The 16,396-nt window shown below is 43.2% G+C and overlaps 1 protein-coding gene across 1 annotated transcript in view; it reads right to left on the bottom strand.

Moving 5' to 3' along the window:
- LOC121184316 (versican core protein-like) overlaps nt 1–16,396 on the bottom strand; it is a 44,386-nt gene that overhangs the window by 2,971 nt on the left and 25,019 nt on the right. Inside the window, exons 7-10 of the mRNA XM_041041923.1 lie at nt 4,069–4,182; nt 3,825–3,938; nt 2,055–2,213; nt 1,676–1,758 (exon numbers count right to left, since the gene is read on the bottom strand). Of these exons, the coding sequence (XP_040897857.1) occupies nt 1,676–1,758; nt 2,055–2,213; nt 3,825–3,938; nt 4,069–4,182 (470 nt within the window). The remainder of the gene's footprint in view (nt 1–1,675; nt 1,759–2,054; nt 2,214–3,824; nt 3,939–4,068; nt 4,183–16,396) is intronic.

Below are 16,396 nucleotides of genomic sequence, written 5' to 3'. Positions count from 1 at the left end.
GAAACCAATGAATACATAAAATAGGCTTATTAATATTTAATGTTAATGTACACCATTGTGCTGACAACAAGCAATCAATCAATCAATCTCACAGCAAGCCACAATATGGCCAAATGAAAAACCAGTGACTTTATCACACACTGATATGACTGATGTGATGTGACCCTATATACTTGGCATGATCGGTATGTATGTTACAGGTACTGTGTGTTTAGGAAGGCTTTGTGATAACAGACAAGCATAAGTGTTATGTCATTTCATCACACGGTCTGCATACCTAGCATTACATGTATGATTCTGCAGGTACAAAATTCCACGCACAGCAATGTACATTTACACACTTATACAGTATATACACAGCTGTAGTGCTGGAAATTGATGCTACCTGCAGTCTTTCAGCGCATTCTAGGTTCAAACAGTCTCTTCAAAGCTGTGAACTCCCTCCCCCCCTCTTTTACTCCTCCAATCATGCCCTGAGGCTCTGCTACTCTGTCATTATGGTTAACAAACACACACACCGACTTCCTGCTCCGCTCACTTCAACTTAACAAATACGTGACCTATCAACTGCACAGCAGGCCTACATCCTCCTCAAAATAATCAAACAAACTTTGATCACCCACAGACACACACACACACACACACACACACACACACACACACACACACACACACACACACACACACACACACACACACACACACACATTCAAAGACACTTCAGACTGGGTGTTTCATTACCCTACTGTTGATATTAGTCAGTTTTCTATTTATTTATTTCCAAATGTAAAAATTTCACACTTTTTTTTAAAAGTAGTCTTATTTATTATACTTAAATACACTGGAGGTGACCACCCACCCAGACCCCCCGGGCTGCTTCAATCCAGTATTTTTCTCTTCCTGAAGTTAAGCACAGGTGCTGTCCATCTGTGTGTCTGCCATTTCTGATGGCCCTTCCCCCGGGTGGCTGTGGCTGCCTGCTGGCCAGGCCCCCTGATGTGTGTAGGGGTTAAAGGGGGTCCGTACCTGTCTACGCCTGCCAAACTCCCCTCTACAGTGTCGCTCACACCCTCATCACCCATCAATCTCTCAAGCTGAGCAAGGGCTTCCATAGGCAGCCTGTGCTTATCTTTTAACCCCCAGGCTGTCTCTATGCTTCCCCTATCTCTGGTCCTGGAGGATTATCTTTGAAGTGAGGACATCAATCTGTACAACACAGATGCACATAGTAATTAGCCACTTTCCTGTTTTGTGAGGGGGATCATCAGCAGCTACAACCACTATAGCAAACAAGCGCTTGTGTGCTGTTTTATAAACACTGCATCTATGAACAGTGTGCATTTTTCTCTGGGAAATACTCTTTCACACTGGACTGTCATCTTCTTTGCATTGTTGCAGCTACTTGTTGTCTTGCTCTGAACTAACACTAAGTAAAAGGATTCAATGGTGCCTTACAGAATATTCTACATCAGATTTATTACCACAGCAGTCACCCTCCAGGGTGTAGCGATATGAGACAGAGGAGAGTACGTCATGAGAAAGTCACCACAGCCCCTGAAAAGAATGACTCTCCCAAGATGACTGTATCTGTCATCGGCATCACTTCCAAATATTTACGCTGTCTCTGTGCCATGTTTGTTGAGACAAAAATATGTGAGAAAGTAACCTATCTTACCACTGGGCTGCCGTCAGTCCAGCGGAAGTCGCTGTCAAACATCTTATCATTCAAGCCGATCCACTGGTAATCTTGTCCAAGACCTGTGATACAGGGTAGAGTGAGACACAGCAGATTGCATTTCTCTGTTGCCATATGCCCTTTTTAGGACTGCTCAGCAACAGAAAGTGCAAGAGAAAACAAGTGATAGCAATGGCATTTTCAGTGCCTGAACCTTTTGCATTTACTGTTTACTGTACAACTATCTTTATGTATCTGATGTGACTTAAAAAAAAAAAAAGATTATTTTCTACTATACCAGACGTATCGTGCAGGTTTCATTAAGTAGCACTTGGTTATGTTCCTGTCCTATGAAAGATTATCTACAACTCTAACTTACGGTTGACAAACTCTTGCTCCTCATGGGAAAGGATGCTGGTGAGATGAGCCCCCTGCATGCGACACTCTCTCTCTGCTGTGTCCCAGTTTCTCCTGTGAGGGAAGTACTTGTAGCAGTGGCCCTGAAACTTATGCCAGCCGTAGTCACATATTTCTGTATCTGATGGAAGAGAAAGCGAGAGAGAATGAGGCATACAGGAAGAACAGATTTGCAACAGATCATCAAGCATGAAGCGCATTAACATTTTCAAAGGAAGATAAACTTTCGGCTTTCACCTCCATACTTGCATCAGTTTACCTCGCCACCTTAACAATCATGACATCATCTAATCTGAGCATCTACAGTACTCTTAATACCTGAGTATACAGACCCTTCAGGCCTGTTGTTATCTCTGACTATTGTCTCTAATCAAGATGAAAGAGAGACAATCTGATGGATTAATTCCTACAGCCCCTAACACCAGCACTGGAAGTGGAAGCAAAACAAGAAGGAATCATATTAAGTGCCAATTATTACTCAAAGGCATGATTATTATGCTAAAGCAGATGATTTTTCTCAGATTACTACACTGGTATGCATACATGAAAAAACAGAGATTAAGATTAAGATTCCAAATGATCAGACTCATGGGTAAATCAAAAAGCATGAGCCATGCAGTTGTAAACAGGTGAGATTTAAGCCAAACCCTGAAGCTTATCCCAGTCACACTTGATACCTCTGTCATCTTTACTGGTGTGTGTGTGTTTGTGCGTCTGTCTAAACTACAGTGACTGGGTTTACTGTCTGTTTGTCCCTCTGGACAAACCACATAAAAACAGAGGCAGAATCTTTCCCTGGGTTGTTCCTCTTCAAGTTACTTTTTCTCCCTTTCCTTTGGCAAAACTTTCTAAGACAGCAGCTGTGTCTGAGTACACAGAGTGGGTGTGATTCACTGATGAATGATCATGACAAAATGTAGGGTGTAGACACTGGTCAAGAGAAAACAGCCAAGGCAGATGATGCCCTGAGTTCAACACACTACACAAGCAGGGTGCAACTAGGAAACTAAAGTAAAGTTATGGGGCTATAGGAATTTAAAAGTAAAATCTTCATCCATATTCCAAAAATGCCTCATGTAGATATACTTTGTTACCCAGTAATTACTCAGGAACTCATGATATTTATAATCTGTCTTGTCCTGAGTGGAAATATCAAGAAGTGACTTGAAGTGCAGCATGTCTGAAGTGGAACGTACACCACAATGGCAATTAGAACTGAATGCCTGAAGGAGGGTATACTAAAAATGTTGCAACTCACTGTGTATCTGAAACCTGTGAAAACTTAATTTCAAGGGTTCTTGAAGAAACCCAAATATTTTCAGACATGACCAACCTTCAGGCAACACTAAAAAGAGACTGTAAATCTCGATTGTGGTGATGAGATAAAGATAGTGTTTATTTTATTTACTTTATTTTTCACTCTGGTAATGCCTGTGAGAAACCTAAGAAAATACTCAGCTGTATACAGCTGGATTGAACTGTGTATCTGTGGTGTGTTTAAAATATGAATGTCTCATACTGTATTATTTCTGGTTTATGCCCTAGGGATGCATGAAGCGTTCAATCATGTCATGTGAAATATTACCGGTATTTAAGCTGAGTCTAGATAATTTAGATTTACAGTTTAGAGCAACTGACAACACTAATGAAATGAAAAGCCTTTGTTTATCTGAAACAGAATACTAAGAAAGAAGTTAAGAAGTACTTCTATACATTTTAACCACAAACTTACCCTCCTCACAATACAGCCCAGAGTAACTTGGGAGGCACACACATGTGAAGGAAGCCAGCCCGTCAACACATGTACCTCCATTGCGGCAAGGATTTGACTGGCACTCATCAATATCTGCACAAGAAACTGACATAATTAGTAACAAGAAATGGCCAAAACAACTCTTAGTCCCCATAATGCTTCTTGGGTGAAAGTTAATGCAGTGAGATATTGTGTGAGGAATTCTTGATACACAATTTCCTACCTATTTCACAGCGATCACCGCTGTAACCAGGAGCACAGTTACAGGTATAGATACTGCCAGTTTTGTAGCAAGATCCTCCATTCAGGCAAATGTCCTCTGTACATGAGTTAAGTCCTGTTAAGAAATTTAAAAAAGCAAGATAAAAATCGTATTAAACAGAAATTGATTCTGAGCTTACACATTTTGTTGTATTTCAATAAAATCCATTTAAAGAAACATACCAGGAATTTCAACAGCCCCGCCAACAATGGTGTGTCCCAAATCGAGTCCTGTATCTGGCTGGGCAGTTGTTTCGTCCCCTTTTACTGGTGGTTCTCCAACAAGTGATGGAGATGGTTGGCTTTGTGCCTGAGCAGGGGACATTGTTGTGAACTCTTTATGGCTCCTTGTGGGCATTTCAGTGTAAGGAGAGACATCTTCGTCAATTTTGTCATCCACAACTTCGTCTTTTGCAGAGGTGCTATCAACACTAGCAGACTCCACCTTCGAAGCTGAGGTAGCATCGACCTTAAATACAGTCTGAATTTCATCTAAGGAAAGAGACTGTTGCTCCATACTTTTGTTCTTTGGTTTCTTTGTAGTCACTGATTCTCCAGACACACTCTCTGAGCTGACAGACCCACTTTCAATCTCAGTGCTAAGAAGAGAGGGTGACTTAGTCGTGGGTGATAAGATCACAGAGGTGATGTTCTCAACCTCATCACCATCCATGTCAACTGTGCTTGTTGTGGTCATTCTTTCTTCTGAGCTACTGGTGCTTTCTGAACCACTCTCAGAACTAGAGGGTGATGCTGCACTGACAGCAGCTGATGCGGAAGGCATGACAGTGATAGCTAATGCCACTACAGGTGACTGAGTTGCCTTTTCTTTTGAGCTACTTTCAGTACTGTTCATTGAGGCAATAGGCCTAATCTCAGATGTTTGAGAAACAGCTGGTGGTGTAGTAATGAACTCTGCAACTTCTTTTGGTTTTGTAGACTCACCGCGCGGTGGAAGTGCTTCAACTATGTCGAGGTTTGGTTCTTCATAATCTGGGGCCTGATAATTTTCGTTGTCATATAAACTGCCATCTGGAGAAGGCGCTATCTTGGTGTCTGTATCTGGAGATGGTTCAGTGTTTGTGCCACTTGGAATCTGGTCAAGAGTGGGTTCAACTGTCCCATCTTCATCCGAAGCAGATACAGAACCAGCAGGCACAGTTGTTGATTCTGTCATCTGGCTTGTTTCATTACTTGCTAAAATAGGGTGAGTTGTGGTCAGTGACACATCCTGAGACGAAAGATCAGTGTGAGGGCGGTGTGTTAGTGTTATCTCTGACTTGACCTGTGCAAATGGTTCTTGTGGAGTTGTTAGGTGCTGTACAGGGGAAACTGTTGTGGCAAATTGAATCGTAACATCAGGCTGTGAAGGTGCTGACGCTGAAAAAACATTTGAAGTAGGTTCATCAGAAATGCGTTCAGCTGGGATTGCGGTGACTGCTACTGTAGCGTCTGAGCTTGTAGCTTGTATTTCTGTAACACTTTCTGTAACAGCAGTGGGTTGATGTGTACTTGTTAGGTCTGAATCTTGTGTCCCCTCATTTTCAGAATCTGTTGATCCTGACTCAAGAGAAGTTGATGTCTTTGCTGACTCAACAGTGCTGGTCACAGAAGGGCCTTGAGTTGTGTGTGCTTCAGTGATGGAGGTCTCAGGTGCCATCTGACCTGATGTTTGTTCATATGTAGATGACTGTGGCTCGTCAGTTTGGCGGTTTTCCATCTCAGATGTTAAAGTACTGGTGAGACTATCCATCGTCACAGTACTGGACAGGGATGAAACAGTTGGATTGTCAAAGTCAGAATCAAAGACACTAGATGTCTTATCACCTGAACCTTCATCTGGTAAAGTGATAATACTTGTTTTTGTTGGTGCAGAGAACTGCTCTCTGTCTGATGACGTCTCCTCATAACTTGAGCCTTTTTTATCTGTTGAAGTGTCTGTCTCAGGTGACACTGCAATTGATTTGTCAGTGGCAGAGGGAAGAGTAGTAGTCTGTTCACTCTGTCCTGTGTGTTGGCTTGACTCCTCACTAGGCAACATTGGGCTGGTTGTGGCCAACACAGCTTTTTCAGAGGAGATGTCAGTGTGGGGAAAATGGGTGAATGTGATCTCAGACCTTGCATGTTGGAAGGGCTCCTCAGGAAGGGTTGTATCTGGTTCTGGGACAAAGGTGGTGACAAACTGAACAATCACATCAGGCTTTGAAGTGCTCTGTAGAGAAGAAAGTGTGGATGTAGGTACAAATTCTCTTGTAGACACAGAAGTATTGTCGTCTCTTGTGCTCTCTTCATGTGCTGGGGTTGATGTTGCTCCATAGGCAGGGGGTAAAACTGTTCCGGACAATGATGCTTTCTTCATATCTGTGGTACTTGGCATTGAATATGCATCAGTGCTGTAGGAAGGAGATAATGTTGTGGATAGCATTTGGTCCGTTGTTATTGTACTGTGCAGATGACTAGCTGTGTGCTGCGTGGGCTCTGTCACATCAGTGTGATCATCTGACCTATCCTTCCCAGTAACATCTGGAGGTGATGTGACAGTCGGCTTCTTGGTGCTATAAAGACTGGAAGCAGCACTTGATATAGCTATTTCAGTCTCCCCAGTGCCAGGTTCAGGTGAAGTAACTGAAAATGGTACTGGTTCAGCCTTCACTGTTGAAGCTGTCAGTATGCCAGAAGTTTGATCACTTGTGGTGCCTGTATCAGTAACATCTGACACAGAAATGACAGAAGGTTTCACTGTGCTATAGAGGGATGAGGAAGCAATAGCTGGTGACTTTGTAGCCTTTCCCGTGGCAGTTCCAGGTGAGGTTGTTGAGATGTGTTCTGCCTTAACTGTTGTAATTACACCCTCAGTGAACATACTTTGGTTTTTGTCACCTGAAATCTCCTCATCTGTATCTCCTGTGTCAGGAGCAACAGTTGGTTCCTCTGTGCTGAACAGTGTCACTAGTTTTTCAGATACTGTCCATCCATCCACAGAGGATGCAGGAGATGTCTCTGTGATATCCATTGCAGAGCCCTCATCAGAGTCATCATCATCTGAAGATTCATCAGCAGATACTTCACTGGTTGGTTTAACTGTGTCAGGTTTTGTCGACACTGTGTATGCTGTGACAGCGACTGTAGGTACAGTGGCTTGTGTGGACATGGATGAACTTAAGGTTTTATCAGCTGTGTCATGACTTGTGGCTGTTATAGCTCTTGGTGATGAGGTCATGGATTTTTCTTTTTCATCTGTGCTGACCATGTACTCCTCACTGGACACTGGACTGACAGAAATGGTGTCTGTTGTTTCAGTTATCTTTTGAGGGGGTAGAGTAGAGAATGCACCAATCTCAGTGATAGACTCAGTGGCATTATCGGTGGTGTTCTCACCTGAATCATCCTCCTTCAGCTCTGTAACTGTTTTGGTATGACTCTTAACAGGGAAATCTGTATGTGGTGTAGTTAAATCATACGTTTCTTCAGAGCTTGACTTTGTGGACACAGTGGTTGCTGGGGTGGTATATGGTGACAGTGTCTCTTCACTCGATGTAGAAACACCCTCCACAGGTGATGGTTCTGAAGTGGACTCTGAATACTCTGAAGATGTTGAAGCTAATGACAAACCAGTGGCAGAGGTTGCATGTAACATTACTGGTGTAGGAGTAAAGAAGGTGGCACTATCAGTCCCTGAACCCTCTGCTTCTTCCGTTACCTTTTGAGTCATTGTAACCGCTGTGACACCTCCAGCTTCCTCTGTCTGAATGGTTGGGTAAACTGAAGAGGAGGGAACTACGAAGATAGTATCTGCATCAATGATAGTATCATCTTTGGTGATAAGCTCAGGAGTGGAGGTGCCTTCCCTCATACTGTCTTTAACTGTAGAGAACAGGTCATCTTCACCTTTTGCATCCTCTGTGAATATAATGGTTGTGCTGGTCGATGGTTTAGACGCATGCAAGACCATAGTAGGTGTTTGTTCAGTTAGGTCAGTCTTGGGCTGGCTGCTACTGGGAGTAATGATCACAACTTGTTGGTCTGTCACACTGTGATATATAATGGAGGGGATTGGGGTGGACACTGATGTAAATCCATCTTGCTCATGTTCACTGCTAAAACTTACTGTTGTGAAGTCAACTGTTGTGTGATCACTAACTGTATGAGGGGACATAGCTGTATTAGAGGACTGTGTTATGTGCTCGGCTACAGTAACTTTCCCAGGGCTTAAAACAGGAGACTCTGTTGCTTCAGAAGTGATGGGGGTATCTGGAGTAATTTCTGGAGTAATTTCACCCTCCTGTGAGGAAACCTGTTCATCAGAGGTTGGTGTGACTGAAACAAAGGTTTCGGTTTCACCTGTTGCTTCTCCAAATGTGGCACTTTCAATCACTGATGGTTTTGATGTGAATATCTCAGTGGTTTGGTCACCAGAACCATCCCCCTCTTTCAAAGTAAATTCTGGACTTTGTTCTGATTTATCAGGTGTAGACAGAGACATGTCAGCTGAGTGGGCAGGTGTGATAGTATATACTGTTGTGATATTTGGCTTTGTGGTGCTGTAGAGAGAAGAGGCTGCAGTTAGAGCAGATTTTGGAATATCAGATGTTCCACTTTCATGCAATGCTGTTGCCGTTGTAGGTTTCTCTGTGCTGAACAGGGAAGAGGCTGTACTCTTTCTACTCTCAGCAGGCTCTGTGTTATAAATAGCTGAAGATGACAATGAAGATGTCTGATGAGAGAACATATCAGCTGAGCTCCCCTCGACTGTCGAAGTATGCATTTCTAGAAACATCGCTGTTGGCTTTTCTGTGCTGTAAAGCGAAGATGATGCTGTGCCAATAGGTTTTTGTGTAATGACATTGTCAGTGGACCTATCTGTTGTTTGTTCACTTGATCTCTTCTCTGTGACAGCAACAGCACTAGAAGACACTGTTAATAGTTTTGTAGCTGCTACTGTAAAGGACATCATGGGAGGACTTGTGCCTGATACAGCTGTAGATGACCTGTCAGAAAAGTCAGCACCTGAAAAGTCATCCTCAGCAGTAGAGTCATCGGGGAAGACCCCACTGCCCGACTCAGTACTGTAAATCTCAGTGATTACCATGTGTGGAGACTGGGTTGATGACATAAATTCCTTGGTAAGCTGTGTGCTGGAGGGATTCAAGGATACAGTTCTTAACGTGTCAGATGTGCTCTCAGTCTCATCTATTTCAGTCTCATCTGTGGCCACGGTAAATTTATCCTGGGGATTTGTGGTAGTTTCAGTGTACGCCTCTGCACCAGAACCATCTGGACTTGATTCCAAATCATCAGGTGAGCCACCAGAGCCATCCATGTCAATGTATGTAGATGTTTCCCTTGAAGTAAACACGGTGACACTGGGGATTGCAATGGGTTGAGAGGTTTCAAGTGCATAGGGACTTGTTGTGACAGTTATATGCTGTCTATTGCTTTTTTCCTCAACAAATGTGTATGTGATAGATGGTCTAAATGTGGTTGTTGCAAAGGTTGTTTGTTCCAAAGAGGGTTGCTCAGCTGCTGTTGGTGTTTCAAGGGGAGCTTCAACCGTGGGTGCAGACATATCATCTCCTGATTCCTCTCCTTCAGTAAACTCAATTGTGGCAGATGTGCTGGAGGTGACAAAAAACCTGGTAGTATTTGTAGACTCCTCTGACATGAACTGTGGTGAGGATTGGGTTGATGTGTCAACATCAGGCTGTGATGTGCTCTGAATCTCAGCTATCTGGTTTTCATCTGTTGCTGCAGAGTATGGCCATTTGCTTTGAGATTCACTGGAGTCGGTTGGTGGCACAGATGTTGATTTCTCAGTACTGTAGAAAGAAGAGGCTATGGTTACATGAGATTTTAAAACTTCAGTTGTTTCAGTTTCAGCTAATGCTGTTGTCAATAATGACTTCTCAGTCCTAATAACTGAAGACAATGTGGCAGCTGCACTTGTTTCTTTTGTGAGAACCTCTGTAATGGATGTTTCATCTGTTGCAGTTGTCTTTGTAGTTTCTGCAAACACCACTGCTGGTGTTTCTGTACTGAACATGGAAGACACACGAGTAGTAGCAACATCACCTGAACCCTCTTCACCAGTGAATGATGACCTTGGGTCTGTGGTAAAAGCAGTGCTGGTAAGACTGCCAGTTGTTTTCACAAAGGTAGGTAAGGATTCAACTAATGTGAAGTTTTTGCTGATGGTGTTGTCCACTTCCTCACTGGGATATACTGAGGACGTAACACTAGGGGGCTTTGTACTGACAACAGAAGAAGCTGTAACAGCAGAGGTCTCAGCAAACATATCAGTGGTTTGGTACCCAGATCCCTCTTCCTGCACAATGCTAGCTGAAACTGCTGTGGATTTTTCAGTAATGTACAGAGATGAAGTAACATCTGTTGTTGAACTTGAAACTGCTACACTTGCACTTCCAAAAGTTGTCATCACAGGCTTGTCTGTGCTGAATGCAGAGGATGATGAGACATGGGTGGGAGGAGACAGCAGTTCCTTGGTGAACACATCACTTGTTCCAGTTGCATGTGATTCTGTTGTTAATGCTGGTTTTTCTGTGCTAAACACTGAAGAAATGGTGGTTGATGATAGACCAGCAACTTTGGTGTTAAAATCAGGCATTTCATGAAGCTCAGCAATTTCATTAATTATAGGAATGGATGGCCTTGTAGAGATTGGAGTTACAGTGGCTGCTTCCTGCGAGCTGCCAATCACTAAAACTGTGTGACTGCTTGGTTCCACTGTTTGGTCCGAAGTTGGCAACGAAGACAAAGCAGAAAATTCCTCCTTTAGAATTTCAGTGGTTTGCCCGGTTGAGATATCATCGTCTGTCAAAGTAATTGCAGAATCAGGCTCATCAATTATTGGGATGGCAGATGTTTTTTCTATACTGAGTTGTTTTGGAGGTAATTGTGTAATTGTAATATCTGGTGTTGAATACAAAGGTGTGCTGGCTGTGGTCACTGGCATTGTGGAAAGGTTGGCGAAATCAGTAGGTGACACCATAGTTGGAGTCAGTAAGCGATGAGTGGTGGACAGTGAACTCTCAGCATGATGAAGTGAAAAGACTGAGAGGCTTTCTGATTGACTTGATAAAATTTTGTCATCTTCCTCAGCTGGCAGTACTGTTGACTTCTCTGTGCTGAACAGCGATGAAGCTGTAGGAGCTGAAGTGTCTTTGACGGCCATTTCAGTTGTCAGCTCACTTGAGCTCTCTCCATCTGTACTTGGGAAAGTGTCCTCTGGAGTTATTGAATATTCCCTTGTCTGACTTGTTGTAACAGTTTCTTGTGTTTCAGGGGACATTGATGCTGGTTCCTTTGTACTGTAGAGTGATGAGACTTTAGTAGAAGCTGTTGTTGAAATATCACCTGTTACAGATTCACGTGATGCTGTTACTGATGGTGACTCTGTACTGAACATGGAAGAGAAAGTAGTTGCAGTGAGGAGCGATTCATCAGTCAACTCAGTTGTCTTGTCTGCAGAACCCTCTATCTCTGTTGTAAGGAGGAGTGATGCTGTTTCAGGTTTCCCAGTGGATCCACTGACGGAAGGAGTTGACTCCACACTAGTAGACTCAGTGCTAATATCACCATCAATGACTGGAACAGTGGATGACATAAGAGAAGCCAAACTTGGAATTACTGTTGTTGAGCTTGTTAGTGTTACTGAAATACTTGAGCTCTCTTCATCTGTTGTTGGGAAAGTGTCCATTGGACTTACTGAATCTTCCTCTGCCTGACTTGTTGTAACAATCTTTTTTTTTTCAGGGGACACTGATGTTGGTTCCTTTGTACTGTAGAGTGATGAAACTTTGGTAGCAGCTGTTGTTGAAGTATCACTTGTTACAGATTCACGTGAGACTGTTCCTAATGGTGACTCTGTACTGAACATGGAAGAGAACGTAGTTGCAGTGAGGAGCGATTCATCAGTCAACTCAGTTGTCTTGTCTGCAGAACCCTCTATCTCTGTTGTAAGGAGGAGTGATGCTGTTTCAGGTTTCCCAGTGGATCCACTGATGGAAGGAGTTGACTCCACACTAGTAGACTCAGTGCTAATATCACCATCAATGACTGGAACAGTGGATGACATAAGAGAAGCCAAACTTGGAATTACTGTTGTTGAGCTTGTTAGTGTTACTGAAATACTTGAGCTCTCTTCATCTGTTGTTGGGAAAGTGTCCATTGGACTTACTGAATCTTCCTCTGCCTGACTTGTTGTAACAATCTTTTTTTTTTCAGGGGACACTGATGTTGGTTCCTTTGTACTGTAGAGTGATGAAACTTTGGTAGCAGCTGTTGTTGAAGTATCACTTGTTACAGATTCACGTGAGACTGTTCCTAATGGTGACTCTGTACTGAACATGGAAGAGAAAGGAGTTGCAGTGAGGAGCGACTCATCAGTCAACTCAGTTGTCTTGTCTGCAGAACCCTCTATCTCTGTTGTAAGGAGGAGTGATGCTGTTTCAGGTTTGGCAGTGGATTCGCTGATAGAAGGAGTGGACTCCACACTAGTAGGCTCAGTGCTAATATCACCATCAATGACTGGAACAGTGGATGACATATGAGAAGCCAAACTTAGAATTACTGTTGTTGAGCTTGTTAGTGTCTGTTCAGTGATTGGAGAAATTGATGGTTCTTCTGTACGCGATGGCACTGTGGTTTTATCAGTTTCAAGACTTTCTTTTATTCCAAGTGATATTGCTGTTGGTTTCACAGTGCTGAATAAAGATGAAGATGTATCTGTGACAAAAGAGGTTGGAGTGAACATGGCTGAGGTTTGGTCACCTGAGCCCTCCAAATCTAATGGAGAGATGACAGAGAATTGCTCTGTCTGATCAGTAACAGGAGAATATGATGGCTTTTCCTTCTGATCTGTGACAGCACTGTCTTGTTCCCCAGCTGGCAGAACTGTCGACTTCTCTGTGCTGTAGAGTGATGAAGCTGTAGGAGCTGAAGTGTCTTTGATGGCCATTTCACTTGTCAGCTCACTTGAGCTCTCTTCATCTGTTGTTGAAAAAGTGTCCACGGGAGTTACTGAATCATCCTCTACCTGACTTGTGACAGTTTCTTGTGTTTCAGGGGACACTGATGTTGGTTCCTTTGTACTGTAGAGTGATGAAACTTTGGTAGCAGCTGTTGTTGAAGTATCACTTGTTACAGATTCACGTGATGCTGTTCCTAATGGTGACTCTGTACTGAACATGGAAGAGAACGTAGTTGCAGTGAGGAGCGACTCATCAGTCAACTCAGTTGTCTTGTCTGCAGAACCCTCTATCTCTGTTGTAAGGAGGAGTGATGCTGTTTCAGGTTTGGCAGTGGATTCGCTGATAGAAGGAGTGGACTCCACACTAGTAGGCTCAGTGCTAATATCACCATCAATGACTGGAACAGTGGATGACATATGAGAAGCCAAACTTGGAATTACTGTTGCTGAGCTTGTTAGTGTTACTGAAACACTTGAGCTCTCTTCATCAGTTCTTGGGAAAGTGTCCATTGGAGTTACTGAATCTTCCTCTGCCTGACTTGTTGTAACAATCTCTTTTTTTTCAGGGGACACTGATGTTGGTTCCTTTGTACTGTAGAGTGATGAAACTTTGGTAGCAGCTGTTGTTGAAGTATCACTTGTTACAGATTCACGTGATGCTGTTCCTAATGGTGACTCTGTACTGAACATGGAAGAGAACGTAGTTGCAGTGAGGAGCGACTCATCAGTCAACTCAGTTGTCTTGTCTGCAGAACCCTCTATCTCTGTTGTAAGGAGGAGTGATGCTGTTTCAGGTTTGGCAGTGGATTCGCTGATAGAAGGAGTGGACTCCACACTAGTAGGCTCAGTGCTAATATCACCATCAATGACTGGAACAGTGGATGACATATGAGAAGCCAAACTTGGAATTACTGTTGCTGAGCTTGTTAGTGTTACTGAAACACTTGAGCTCTCTTCATCAGTTCTTGGGAAAGTGTCCATTGGAGTTACTGAATCTTCCTCTGCCTGACTTGTTGTAACAATCTCTTTTTTTTCAGGGGACACTGATGTTGGTTCCTTTGTACTGTAGAGTGATGAAACTTTGGTAGCAGGAGTTGTTGAAATATCACCTGTTACAGATTTACGTGAGACTGTTACAGGTGGTGACTCTGTACTGAACATGGAAGAGAACACAGTTGCAGTTGTCTTGTCTGTAGAACCCTCTATCTCTGTTGTAAGGAGGAGTGATGTTGTTTCAGGTTTGCCAGTGGATCCACTGATGGAAGGAGTTGACTCCACACTAGTAGACTCAGTGCTAATATCACCATCAATGACTGGAACAGTGGATGACATAAGAGAAGCCAAACTTGGAATTGCTGTTGTTGAGCTTGTTAGTGTCTCATCAGTGATTGGAGAAATTGATGGTCCTTCTGTAAGTGATTGCACTGTGGTTTTATCAGTTTCAAGACTTTCTTTTATTCCAAGTGATATTGCTGTTGGTGTCACAGTGCTGGATAAAGATGAAGATGTATCTGTGACAAAAGAGGGTGGAGTGAACATGGCTGAGGTTTGGTCACCTGAGCCTTCCAAAGATAATGGAGAGATGACAGAGAATTGCTCTGTTTGATCAGTAACAGGAGAAAATGATGGCTTTTCCTTCTGATCTGTGACAGCACTGTCTTGTTCCCCAGCTGGCAGAACTGTTGACTTCTCTGTGTTGTACAGTGATGAAGCTGTAGGAGCTGAAGTGTCTTTGATAGCCATTTCACTTCTCAGCTCACTTGAGCTCTCTTCATCTGTTGTTGGAAAAGTGTCCACGGGAGTTACTGAATCATCCTCTACCTGACTTGTTGTGACAGTTTCTTGTGTTTCAGGGGACACTGATGTTGGTTCCTTTGTACTGTAGAGTGATGAAACTTTGGTAGCAGCTGTTGTTGAAGTATCACTTGTTACAGATTCACGTGATGCTGTTCCTAATGGTGACTCTGTACTGAACATGGAAGAGAACGTAGTTGCAGTGAGGAGCGACTCATCAGTCAACTCAGTTGTCTTGTCTGCAGAACCCTCTATCTCTGTTGTAAGGAGGAGTGATGCAGTTTCAGGTTTCCCAGTGGATCCGCTGATAGAAGGAGTGGACTCCACACTAGTAGACTCAGTGCTAATATCACCATCAATGGCTGGAACAGTGGATGACATAACAGAAGCCAAACTTGGAATTACTGTTGTTGAGCTTGTTAGTGTTACTGAAACACTTGAGCTCTCTTCATCTGATGTTGGGAAAGTGTCCACTGGAGTTACTGAATCTTCCTCTGCCTGACTTGTGACAGTTTCTTGTATTTCAGGGGACACTGATGTTGGTTCCTTTGTACTGTAGAGTGATGAAACTTTGGTAGCAGCTGTTGTTGAAGTATCACTTGTTACAGATTCACGTGATGCTGTTCCTAATGGTGACTCTGTACTGAACATGGAAGAGAACGTAGTTGCAGTGAGGAGCGACTCATCAGTCAACTCAGTTGTCTTGTCTGCAGAACCCTCTATCTCTGTTGTAAGGAGGAGTGATGCTGTTTCAGGTTTGCCAGTGGATCCACTGATGGAAGGAGTTGACTCCACACTAGTAGACTCAGTGCTAATATCACCATCAATGACTGGAACAGTGGATGACATAAGAGAAGCCAAACTTGGAATTGCTGTTGTTGAGCTTGTTAGTGTCTCATCAGTGATTGGAGAAATTGATGGTCCTTCTGTAAGTGATTGCACTGTGGTTTTATCAGTTTCAAGACTTTCTTTTATTCCAAGTGATATTGCTGTTGGTGTCACAGTGCTGGATAAAGATGAAGATGTATCTGTGACAAAAGAGGTTGGAGTGAACATGGCTGAGGTTTGGTCACCTGAGCCTTCCAAAGATAATGGAGAGATGACAGAGAATTGCTCTGTTTGATCAGTAACAGGAGAAAATGATGGCTTTTCCTTCTGATCTGTGACAGCACTGTCTTGTTCCCCAGCTGGCAGAACTGTTGACTTCTCTGTGTTGTACAGTGATGAAGCTGTAGGAGCTGAAGTGTCTTTGATAGCCATTTCACTTCTCAGCTCACTTGAGCTCTCTTCATCTGTTGTTGGAAAAGTGTCCACGGGAGTTACTGAATCATCCTCTACCTGACTTGTTGTGACAGTTTCTTGTGTTTCAGGGGACACTGATGTTGGTTCCTTTGTACTGTAGAGTGATGAAACTTTGGTAGCAGCTGTTGTTGAAGTATCACTTGTTACAGATTCACGTGATGCTGTTTCTGATGGTGACTCTGTACTGAACATGGAAGAGAAAGTAGTT

Source organism: Toxotes jaculatrix, chromosome 7 (assembly GCF_017976425.1).
Source record: "Toxotes jaculatrix isolate fToxJac2 chromosome 7, fToxJac2.pri, whole genome shotgun sequence".
Taxonomy (NCBI): domain Eukaryota; kingdom Metazoa; phylum Chordata; class Actinopteri; family Toxotidae; genus Toxotes; species Toxotes jaculatrix.
Note: the sequence above shows the minus strand (reverse complement) of the source record. Positions and strands in the feature narration are given on the sequence as shown.